Genomic DNA, 12538 nt, shown 5'->3' with positions numbered 1-12538 from the left:
TTCCCATCAAATGTTCTCCAGTTCCTCGGCCCAGATCTCAGGTTGGACAAAAGATGGATTTTGTCATGTATTATCTCCTAGTGTTTCCTCAAACCTGGCCACCAAGTAGCATCCTCGCTGTCATTGCCTTCCACTCCCTTCCCAGGACAGCAACCAGCACCTGAGCTCCTTTTACTCTGTGTCCTCTCTCAAGCCTCTGTCTCGAGTCTAATTCCCCTTCCTGTCAGACTCCACTGGCCAGCTTCTTACTGCGTGTCTCACAGATTTGAAGTGTCCAGCTATATGTCACTGCCACATCCCCAACCACATCCACTCACTCCACATATCTGGGGAGCATCTCGCATGCACATCCAATAAGCCATCAAGTCATTTCTGTATTGTGTGTCTTATGTGATCTATACTAATGTACATATATTCAGATTCACTCTCAAGCACACACACACACACATGACTCTGAGCCCCTCCTCCCACCTCCTTGGAAACAGATCCAGGTCCTCCTCTCTTCCTTTTGGCCTCCCGGGTCTCACTCTGCCCCTGTAATCAGTTCATCCTCTACACTGCCTACGTGTAGTTTTTCTAGAATACAAATCTAGATCACGTGTCTTTCCTGCTTAAAGTGTTTTAGTGTCTGTCTCCTGACTTGATGGGGTACAGGGATGCACACAAAGCCTTTGGTAGCTTACCCTGTCCTCACACCCCTACTGCCACCTTCAGAGAGTTCAGTGTCACAGTGTCCCCTGGAGTCTTCAGGCACCTCCTCTGAGGGATCTCCCGCTCCTGTACTTTGTTCCCCAGGCTTAGAACAATCTCACTCCTTTGCTCTGGTTAACATGCTTGATGATCGCATGCTTCCATCCAGAACCTCCCCTCCCCCACTCACCGAGAAGCTGTGGACCCAACACCTCCTGCATGCCCGCTACCTTCTCAACACCAGAGTACCACTATTATGAGGTTCGGGTTTTGTTTTTGCCTTTCTTTTCTCACTGCTCGTGACTTTTCCTGGGAGTTTGATTTCTATTTAACCCAGGTGGAGAGAGGTCCATGTAAGACAGAAGAAATGATTTCACAAAAGTCTAATGAGGTAAACCATCCAGTTTAATTGGGATTACTTCCAGGATCATGGGTACCCGATAGGTGACTATACCACTGTATGGCTTGGTTCTCATCAAATAGTGTTCTGAGGGAGACAGTATCTCCTCTAGGTCTAAGCTCTTCTAAAATGAATTCTCTGTTAGGACAGAGACCACGACATTTCCCTGTAAGATGAGGCTCCAGCAGGCCTTTAATAAATACGATTAGCTCATACACAGGCCAGTCAGCCTGGACCCAGGGAGTCCTGAGAGATGGGCTCCAGGGCTAGGACTGCAGCGCCTAGCTACGTCTGCCCTGTTGGTTTACTGAGATTCTTTTAGATGCTGTGCAAACCTACTTAATTTCTACAGCTGAGCTTTAATTTTGACATGAATTTTCACATCTGTTGATAAATTTTGTACTTCAAACAGCTGATAGAACAGAGTATGTTGTATGAGACCAAAGGGTAATTTTGAATGAATGAAAACACTGTACACAATTATCTCAGTTTCCATCTAAGTAATTACACACAAACACACACACAAATACACACTGACATACACAAGCACACACATATACACATACATACACACATACAAGCACACACGTACACACACTGACACACACACAAATACACACACTGATACACACACAAACACACTGATACATACCCTGACACACACAAGCACACACTGACACACACCCTGATACACACAAGCACACACATAAACACACTGACACATACATACACACACAAGCACATACATACACACATATATATACAGATATACAGACATACACACTGACACACACAAGCATACACACACACACTGACACAATGACACACGAGCACACATACACACATATACATACACTGACACACAAACACACACATACACACACTGAATTCTAAGCAAGAACAAGCAGTAGAAAATATCCAGTTCATCTTCTTTTGTCAAAACTTCTGTTCAGCTTGAATAGAGCCCTCAGTTTCAACACTGAATTTTAGAGGAGACAGACATCCTCAGGATACTATTCATTTTTAAAAAAAATTAAAATTACCAAAGCAGATAAGGCACACCTGTGACCCTTAGAACTCAAGGACACTGCGGACTAATGAGTAAGCTTCAGCAGAGCCTGGGCTGCGCAGTCTCTGAAGAATGTTCCTGAATATGACAGAAAAACCCAGGGGGGCAGAGGAGTGGCACAGGTGAGAAAGGCCCCGAGGAAACAAAGCGAGATCCGATTTGTTGCTCTTTTCCTGAGGCTCTTCACACGGGACCTGGCACACAGGAAGTGTGATGCACATAATGGAGACTCTAGTGACTCCTCTCTCCCTTTGTCCCTCTCTCCCTCCCTCCCTTTCAATAGGATAAGCTGAGTAGCCAGGCTGGCTTCAAATTTCCAACGTTCCTGCCACAGCCTCCTAAATGGTAGGATTTTATGAACACACTGCACCCTGTATTCACATGTTTTGTTGGTGGCGGTAAGGGTTTGTTTGTCTTTTGTCATTTTTGAGACAGGTTCTCACTGTATGGCTGACCTAGAACTCACTATGTAGACCAGGCTGGCCTGGTACTCAAAGAGATCCACCTGCTTCTGATTATCACAGTTCTGAAAGACTGATAGTCTCTGTTATGGGAGTCAAGGAAGAGGCTCTGAGCATGGCTGAGTGTTTCCAACTCAACAGTTCCTGAAAACCCTCCCACTACAGTTATTCTTCCATTGAATGCCACACTGAAATACCAAAAGCGATGGAGGGAAGGGCAGAGGGAGAGAGGTGTCCCTACAAGCCTATAGGTCTGTATGTCCATCCAATGTGGACGACACCACACTGAAAATCAAAGCCAACCTATTGGCTTTTCACCCTGATGTCTCCCCCCTACAAGTCTGAGTCTAAGCAGCAAGGCAAGGAATGATTGCGGGCACTCAGCAGCTGTGTGTCTTAGACCAGCCACAGCCTCAAAGCTGCCATCAGCAGCTGTGTCTCTAAGACCAGCGACAGCCTCAAAGCTGCCAGGTGCTTCTTCCAGGAACGAGAAGAAAGGCTACACCCAGACCTACGTAAGAGCTGCAGATTAGCACCAAGCACACGCGTAGGCTTTGTCAACACTGCTTTTCCTGATACCCCCAGAGGACAGGCATGTGCCAGAGCCCACCCCCTGCTTCCTCCAGGTCAAATGCTAATACAAGATGTGACATAAAGTGTTTTCCTGTGGCTTTGGAGTCTTCATGTCTACTTGTAGTTTAAAAGATGCAAGTCTTTGTAGCGATGAAGAAATGTGGGAAGCTAATTTTTTTAAAGTTTTTCCTTTAATTTTATGTATATGAGTATACTGTAGCTATATAGATGGTTGTGAGCTACCATGTGGTTGCTGGAATTTGAACTCAGGACCTTCAGAAAAGCAGTTAGTGCTCTTACCCTCTGAGCCATCTCACCAGCCAGAAGCTAATTTCTAAAACGGCAAGTTTTTCTTTTTTTGATGGTTGTTTGCAAAGTTTGTTTTCTTCCAGTCTCATTTATTTCAAGCATGGTTTCTGTTAAAATTTCTGACTCTTTCTTCCCAAACCAAATAAGGTATTTTCCCACAATACCACAAAGAGCATCTGTGGTCAGTTTTTGTTCATTTCCTTGGTTGTTGTGACTGTGCTTATTTTCCTTTGGTAGTTTTTTTTTTTTTTATTTATTTACTTTTTCTTTGTTTTTCTTTTGTTGAGACAGGGTCTTCTGTTGCACAGGCTGCCCTCAAACTTGTTACATTTTGAAGCCTGGCCTTGGACTCCTGATCCTTCCATTCTACTCCCCAAGTGCTGAGCCTGCAATTGGGCCAGCATGACAGGGGTTTTGTGTTTACATTTGTCCCTTCTCCCTGGAATGATTGTAAGGTCCATACTTTGTCTCTTCATTTCTGGCGACTGGCAGATTGCCCAATATAAAAACACCTAGAGAAAGAATACCTATAGATTTTTTTTTATTATTATTATAGCATGGGGAGTTGGCCAAGCACGGACTTTTTAGTTACATTCTTCAAGGACAATGGTACTTGACACGAACTTTAAAATTCTGTCTGATTCCTTGCCTGCATAGGTCAAAGATGGGGTAGGGCAGACACTAGCAGACATGATTTTAGCTCATAGTGATGGAACACAAGGCTTCCTTGCTATGAGGAGAAGAGTCCAGTAATCACCAGGAAGTATAACACTGCAGGATCTCCAGGCACATTTGATACCTCTGCCCCTGTACTTCTCACTCACCCTGAATAGATCTCCACTCTAACCATTCCGATTGACACTGGCCTTGTGGAAAGTCCTAGTTGGCCAATAGCCCACAACAAACTGAGTTGAAATGATAAGCTTAAAGAAGTGTTTATCATTAAGAGAGAAATGGAACCAACTGAAGACTGACTGTCACCTTGCCCTGCTACCTCTGAAGTCCCAGGGATTCTAATCATCGCAATACACACTCACGTGAACCACATGGAATTTTAGTCCTTGAAAACTTACAAAATGGCTGGCACGCATCTTTAATTCTGACACTTGGGGAGTCAGGGGTAGGAGGATTACAAGTTTAAAACCAGCTTAGGTAATTTTGTAAGATCCTGACTCAAAAAAAACAAAAAAACAAAAAAACAAACAAAAAACAAACAAACAAACAAACAAAAAAAAAAACAAAAAAAACAAATCAAAAATCAAAAAACAAAAAAACCAAAACCAAAAACCCAAACAAGTGTGGAGTTTGGTTTAGGAAAACCACATTTCTGTAGCTTTTTAAACAACTATTTAACTAGCAACTTATTAGTCAAAAGGTCTTTCAGACAGCTATGAAAATCTCTGATAAGACAGTCTTGTTTTAGCCGGGCGTGGTGGTGTACTTCTGTAATCCCAGCACTTGGGAGGCAGAGGCAGGTGGATTTCTGAGTTTGAGGCCAGCCTGGTCTACAGAGTGAGTTCCAGGACAGTCAGGGCTACACAGAGAAACCTTATCTCGAAAACCAAAAAAAAAAAAAAGACAGTCTCGTTTTGTTTCGAGACAGGGTCACACTATGTAGCCTTGGGTGGCTGGGAACCAGGTAGGCCAGACTAGCCTGGCACTTTCAGCACTCTTCCTGCCTTTGCCTCCCAGGGGCTCTGTCTCCAGGTGTTTGCTTCCATATCCGCTAGATGGTTCATAGCGACTGCATTTCTGTCTAGGGTCCAGATATATTATTCAAGAAAAGAGGGTGGAAAGGGATTTTTGACAAACACCGTGTGTGAATGTGCTGTCTGTAGAAGGTTCGTTTCTTCAATGGTGTCCTTCGGGTCACATTTAAAACCATGCCAACCCTCCCAAGAAGGCTGCGCAGTCTTTTTTTCCTCCCAGTGTATGTGCGAGGGCTGGAAACAGGACTGACAAAGTGGGTGATACCGCTGGAGCATGCCACTGATGTCATGTAAAGTTGAGTCAGTTCTGCCAGGGTTCCCATGCTCCAGGGGTGGTCTCACATCCGGGCACAGAAAGGCAACAATAGTTGGATTTAGTGGGTTATAAACAAATACCAACTCTGGTCTTTTGTTTATTTTGAGACAAAGTTGCATTATTTATCTTTCCCCCAAACAGAAACTTGAACTTGGAAGCATCCTCAATTTTTTTTTCTTTCAGGTTTTGGCTTACCTTTTCTTTCAGACTTCAAAAACTTCTTACCCAGGTGACCATTTGAGACAATACCCAAACACTGCACTCATTCTAACGAAATTGCTAGTATTCTGTCCCCCCTTCCATATCCATTGTCTTTATTATAAATACCACTTCCTTGCCTTGTAGAAATTTACTATCACCTGTGGGTAGTGCCTCAAATTGTACCCAGGGCCTTGTGTATGCTAACAAGTACTCTACCTCTGAGTCTAGACCTCTATACTTGAGGTGACTGGAGATTAGTGATTCCTGACATCTCTGCATAACAATACAGAACTTATTAAAAACAGGCATCCAACTTTTCCTCCATATTTTCTGATATTCTGCATCAGACTAGAGGTCCAGGAGTCTGTGTTTCAAATAAAAGCCTCATTTTTTTTTTTTTTTTTTTGTGAAATAAGGAATTCAGTAACCACACTTTCAGAAGCTATTGAGAACTGAAAATTGTATTGTTCAATACTGCCTATCTATTTCAGTTGATGCTAAGAGCAGTTAAGTAACCCAGTTCCTGCTTTCTTGGTGCTTCCAAATCTTCAGAGAAGGAGCACACTGCCATCTGGGGTGGCAGGTCCTGTGAAGGATGTGAATAACATACAATCGGAACACTAAGGGAGGCTTCCACTCAGGGCAGATCATTGTGAATAGCTTCACTGAGAGTAGGTGTCTAGCTGGGCTTGAAAGAAAAGATGGGGCTCCACAAATGGGGATGAGGTGGATCATTTCAAGATGCTGGAACAACTGTAAGTATCAAGGAAGCATGACCACTTTGTGGGATACTGTACCTGAACTGGAAGAAGAAGGGGGAAGAAGAGAGGAAGAAGAGGAGGAAGAAAGTATACTTAGTGGGATTTGTGCCTGGAAAGTCAGGAGTCAGACTGAATTTGGACTCCATTCTGTAGGTACTAGCTCATGAGACAAAGAACTACATGCAACTAAGGAAAAGCTGAGAACTGGAGAGAAACAGCCTTTCCCAGGGAAGAGCACACTAATTGGTTATCCAATCCCAAATGGTCACCCCTGAAACATAAACATACAGGTAACATTAGGTGGATTGAGCAGATTTGATTTGCATATTTAGGAATCTATCTATAGCTATCTATCTATATCTTTATATCTACATACATACAAATCAAAGAAAAAGAGACTGAATTTGAAAGATGCAAGAATGATGGTTTGGTGGGAGGGGAGAAATGATCTAATTATATTATAACCTAGAAATACATGTAAAAGTAGCCTTGTGAAAGGCCAGGTGGCAGTGATCTTGAAACCCCTGAATTATGATGGGTGATTCATTTGCAAATTGTTAAAATAAAGAGCTTTGAACAATGTGTGGTAATGATCTTAATCTGATTGGACGAAAAAGGTCTTTTAGTTGTGGATGCAGTCTGAGCCTCTTTGACTGGGAAGGCTGTATACAACTTTTTATTTTTTATATTTAATTTTCTATTAGAAATTTCATAAAGTATTTCCTGTACATCAAACATATTCCTTTTCCATTCCCTCTAAGACAACTTCTTATGTTGTCTTAATGTTTAACTTTCATTTCGCAAACTCTTGATTTAATATACTTATGTAAAATCTAGGAATTGCAAACAAAAGGAAACAAGATATTTATGTTTTTGGGACTGGCTTAGTCAGCCTAATATGATTACCTCCAGTTGGACCTATTTTCCTACAAATGTTATAATTTCGTTCTTTATGGTGGAAAAATTGTGTATACACACCATATTTCCTTTATGCATTCCTCTGTTGTACACAACAGGTTAGTTATATAATTTAGTTAAGCAAATGTTTTGAGTGTAGGTCTAGAACTCTACTTTTGCAAACTTCTACGCCCTCCTCAAGCATTCGAACAGTCTACTTCACTTCAGTTTTTATGTCAGAAGGAAAAGGTGAGGGACTTGCAGGAGAGACTGCAGAGGGGGCACTCTGGGGAAGAGGATCATTTACTGTTGAAGCTTCATACAGATGCTCAAAGCTAACATGAGCAGTCCTTGGTTTTAAATATAAAACTTAGGCGAAATCTCCTAGGAAGTGATCCCCAAATCCCCAAATCAGCTTATCTGAACGTGACTACAGATGACTGAAGGTCCCAGCAGAAGGGGTTAAACTTGGGCTAAGTTCGAAACGGGAAACTTCTTTTCAGAGGGCGTAGGCTTGCAGAGTTCTCTGAAGTGGTAGAGACGAGCTTGCCCAAACCCCACGCGAGATCAGCATTCAGCGAACCGCGGCGCCGAGACCTTGGGAGCTACAAATGGACTCCCCAACCACCAATTACGCGGTTTAGGACCCGAGAGGAGAAGGCCCGCCCAAGAACCTAGCACCGCGCTTCGATTGGACAAGCTCATTTCTCTCCCGGGCTCCTTCACTTGTCAATCACATCGTTCAGCCTTGACCTTGGCCCCGCCCCCGTTCGACTGACGCAATGTTTGGCGTTTTGGGGCACCCCGGCCCTCGCTTCAGGTTCCCATTGGTAAACAGAACGCAGAGAGAGGGAGGACGCTCTTTTGCTTTCTGAGCTGCCATGTGGTTTCCCTCACGCGCTGTCTGGAGAACAATTCCAGCCTGAAGCCTAGCGCAGGCGTACACCAGAGCGGCGCGGCGTTTCCCCTTTCTCCCTCCCGAGAGCTTTCCTTTACAGTTGTGACGCACAAGGCACCCCGCTTACTGCCTTCACTTGCGATTGGTTGTGGCCCGCGTCTGTCACATAGCCCCCTCCCTCCCTCCCACCCAGCTATGGACTCTTGATAGACAGCCGGGAGGCCACGCCCCCACCCCGTCTGCCGCTTAGCCCTGCGATTGGCCGAGGGAACTGGCATGCTTTCCCGCCCCGGCCCCCGGAGATTCGGGAGGCTAGTGGGACCCCGCGGAAGTTGTCAGTCAAACTCCTCCCTCCACCCCCCGCGAGGACCTCCTCCGGGCCGCGGGAGCGCGCACGCACGCGCACCGAGTGCCCCCTCGCCCGTACCAGCCACCCTCTCAAGTTGTAGCAGTTGCTTCCCGGGCGTGCTCCGTGGGCGGCCGGTGGGCGCGGGAGGCTGAGCGAGGGCGACGCTCCAGGGATCGGGGTGCGGGTGGCCGCCCCGGGCGATGAGGGGCCAGCGCTGACAGGAGAACGAGCGCTCGGCGGCGGCTCGCGCGGACCCGTGATGGAAGCGCCCCGGGAGGAGGCTCCCGGCCGGGCGGACGGCGCGGGCAGCAGCCGCTGAAGACCTGTCTGGACTCCGCGCGCTAAGGGGCCGCGAGGCGCGCCCGGCGTCCGCACCCGCGCGCTCGCCCCAGCCGTCCAAACTTCGGGCTCGCCTCCGCCCGCCCTCGTCGCCGGGCGTCAGCAACTTGTGCGGCCCGCGCGCCCCCGCCCTCCTCTCCGCCAGCCCCGGGAGGCGGCCGCGCGGCGCGGGGATGCGGCCGTGAGGCGCTGTCGGGTGAGGAGCAGCTCGCGGAGCGCGAGGGCGGCGCGGCCGGGGCCCGGGGCGCAGGGGCGCAGGCTCGCCGTGCCCGTCCCCCGCCGATTGCCCGGGCCAGCCGCCGCGGGAGGCGCCGAGCGCCCGGGTCGCCGAGATGTCGTCGCCGTCACCGCCCGCACCAGTTGCCTGCGCCGCCATCTCGGCCTCGGAGAAAGTGGACGGCTTCACCCGGAAATCGGTGCGCAAGGCACAGAGGCAGAAGCGCTCTCAGGGCTCGTCGCAGTTCCGCAGCCAGGGCAGCCAGGCGGAGCTGCACCCCCTGCCCCAGCTCAAAGGTAACCCCCGGCCGCCTCTGGTCCGCGCTCCCGGGGCAAGCCCCATTCCCCTTCCCACCTGCGCGCTTGCCCCACCTGCCCCGCCTGGGCGACTTCAGGGTCCCCAAGGTACCTGCGCTTCCTTTCCTCGTCCAGTCCTCCGACTCCCCACTTCGCTTAGCCTCAGCCCTGGTTTTCTCCAAGCTTAGCTAGTTCTTCTCTTTTTCCACTTGTCCCTCACTCGCCACATCCAGGGTCCGAACAAACTGCTGCCGAGTTAGCTGGCCTTTAGACGGAGCTCTATAGAACTAGCTTAAAACCGGGACCAAATGACAGATCGTACTATCTTGTTAGACGTAAATGTTATTCTTCTGAAGACTTCGATTGTCTTTGGAGAGGTTATGAAGGAAGAGTAATCTCTTTGCACTCCACTGAACGGGAACTTGGTTCGCGCGGCTGTGGTCCCAAGGACTTTGTAAGGTTTTATAAGTAATTCAAATTGGTATCCGTGCCTAATGCCTCGCAGGAGTGCTTGGCACCCTTTTTGCCTCACTTTTCCCACCCGGTTTGGAGGCGTTTCATGAGTTGTTTACTGGTGTTCTTGCTTATTCTTTGAGACTTACTGGGTTTTGATTTAATAATTTTATGTCTTTGCATTTTATGAGTTAGATGTCAATTATTAAAAAGATAATTATGTTCCTTGCAACCTGATAGAAACCTAGAGAATGATTTACAAGGCCAAAAAATAAAAGGCTCATGCCCAAATAGATAGATGATCAGCAGATTTTTCAATCCCTTTGACAAAGATCCAGCATCCCTTTCAAGGCCAATCTGGTTGTGATTTGTCTTTGAGTCTACGAAACCTTAGTTTGGCAAGGAGTGTAAATAAAGCCCTAGATCAAATCAACAGTTGACCAGCAACAGCTTGGAACCCCGTTTAGACTCTACATCCACCTCTTGGGGTGCTTCTGAATCAAAGATGTACCACAGGTAGAATCACACGGATTTTTGAAAATAGTTTGTTTGGTGTATATTGTCTCATTGTTGCTTTATTGTTCTTTAGAACTGTTCAAACTGATAGATACAGCACAGTCAGTGGAGTGCAGCCATAGCAATAAAATAACTCTGTCTTACCTGTTAGGATAGTGGATTGCTACTCAGAGGTTTAAGCTTTTATCCTTAATTAAGAGTTATTTTATCCTTTGCTTTTTTTTCATTAGTTTACTGTGTTAATTTTAGTTTGAAGTCTCCATACTAGCATTTTTCTTATGTATCTGGTTTGCTAATGTGGTTTTCTTCTTCTTAGTGTTGTACTTCTTAGTTCCTCTGATCTAATAATTGAAGTTTAAACATCTGGTTAGTCTCGAGGTGCTTCTGTAATAGATTTTTGTCTTTTAAGACGGACAGAAATCCACAGAATCAGTAATCAGACTCAAAGTTACATGATGTTTGCAGGTGTAGCAACCAATGTTTTTGTGTACAGAATTTGGTCAGTAGTAGAAAGAAGTTGAAACTCTGGGTTAATTTTAGGCATTTGGGTATATAGTGTTCCCTGTAAGGTATTATTCATGATAAACTGATGCAGATTCAGTTGAGGAAGTAAAACTTTTTACTTGAAAATAAAACCCTCAGTAGGAAAAACTGCTTTAAATTCAGTTGTCAAATGCTTGAAATGATTTTTTTTTTAATTGAGTTGTTTTTCATGGTGCTTTGGCAGTACCCTTGATACCACTGTGTTGTGAGGTTTTTTTTTTGTTGTTTTGTTTTGTTTTGTTTTGTCAGTAGTAGTTTCTCCCAGTTGTGGGTTTAACAAAAACAACAGCAGAAAGCCCTTTCATATGAAAGAGGAATTTTCTTACTGCTCTGAAATACAATCTCACTGTGGAGTGATTCAGATATCTGTGGGCATCCAAGATCTTTCAAGTATTTTATATCAACCAACCTGCTTGCTTTACGCTTTGTCCACGTGCATCTAAATTGGAAAGGAGCCAAGGAGTTTTCTTAGAAGCAGACTCTGAGTAAGGATTAGCAAAACAATCCAACCTTTTCTGTTTATTTTTGTAAAATCTTGTAGGTGAGTGGGCTGCATGATTTTTTAATGCTGAAAATGTTGAAAATAAATAGTGAAGTCCCTCTGAGGGCTAGATGCTAGAAAATAAAACCAGGATCAGTGTATGTGAATCACTGTTTTTGGTCTTGAAACTTATGTTCATGTAGGTTGTAATTTTTCCACCTAAAACTTGTTATTTGATAATGAACAATTAGGTGACTTGTTACTTAAAATAGGTAGTCTTTCAGTGTGTTAAGCCTATTTTGGTTTAAATTTCTGGAAGGATAGGCTTGGTAAAATAGCTGATCCTTTATATGTGTGTATATATACAGATTGGTATTTCAAATAATTATCTTTGAAAACAAAACAAGACAATATTGCCCATGACAACTGGAACAACCTAAAACTGTGTATTGTTAATCCTTGTTCTGTGCCTTTTCAGCTTACTGTAGGAATGCTATTCTGCTGTTACCTGACAGTCTGGGGCTCAGAGTAGTCTCTCTCTGTCTGTCTCTCTCTGAGTATTCTCTCTCTCTCTCTCTCTCTCTCTCTCACACACACACACACACACTCTCTCTCTCTCTCTCTCTCTCTCACTTCCTTCCTTCCTTCCTTCCTTCCTTCCTTCCTTCCTTCCTTCCTTCCTTCCTTCCTTCCTTCCTTCCTTCCTTCTTTTCTGGTCTTTTTGTTATTTTGTCTTTTTTTTTTTTTTCTTCAGAGCTGAGGACTGAACCCAGGGCCTTGCTAGACAAGTGCTCTACCACTGAGCTAAATCTCCAACCAAGAGTATTTTCACAAACATCTTTTTTTTGAGGTTAGAACAGGTTAGTTTTGGACCTGTGGTTATCTGGATGGTGCTTTTTCTGACTTTGGGACTCTGGTCAAATGCCCAGTAGTTTTGCTGTAAACTCATTTTACATAAACTTGAAGTAGTATAGTTGAGTAAGTCTGCCAGGAGAGGTAGTCAGAGTGGAAAATAAGTTTTTGATCTTTCTGAGTTATTTTCCTTATCTGTAAAGTGGGA

The 12538-nt window shown here is 45.2% G+C and overlaps 2 protein-coding genes across 3 annotated transcripts in view; one reads left to right on the top strand and one right to left on the bottom strand.

Moving 5' to 3' along the window:
- Nek2 (NIMA related kinase 2) overlaps nt 1–12538 on the bottom strand; it is a 712524-nt gene that overhangs the window by 445749 nt on the left and 254237 nt on the right. The window lies entirely within an intron of this gene.
- Nucleotides 8652–12538, top strand: part of Ppp2r5a (protein phosphatase 2 regulatory subunit B'alpha) — a 43383-nt gene continuing 39496 nt past the window's right edge. For both annotated transcript variants that reach the window (XR_007980481.1, XM_052200760.1), the window contains exon 1: nt 8652–9485. Coding sequence is in view for 1 of the 2 variants with exons in the window: in XM_052200760.1 (XP_052056720.1) it covers nt 9305–9485 (181 nt within the window). In the remaining variant the exon portion in view is untranslated. The remainder of the gene's footprint in view (nt 9486–12538) is intronic.

The sequence above is a fragment of the Apodemus sylvaticus genome, chromosome 12 (assembly GCF_947179515.1).
Source record: "Apodemus sylvaticus chromosome 12, mApoSyl1.1, whole genome shotgun sequence".
NCBI classification, from domain to species: Eukaryota; Metazoa; Chordata; class Mammalia; order Rodentia; family Muridae; genus Apodemus; species Apodemus sylvaticus.
The sequence above is the reverse complement of the archived record's forward strand: the minus strand, read 5'-3'. Positions and strand labels throughout refer to the sequence as shown.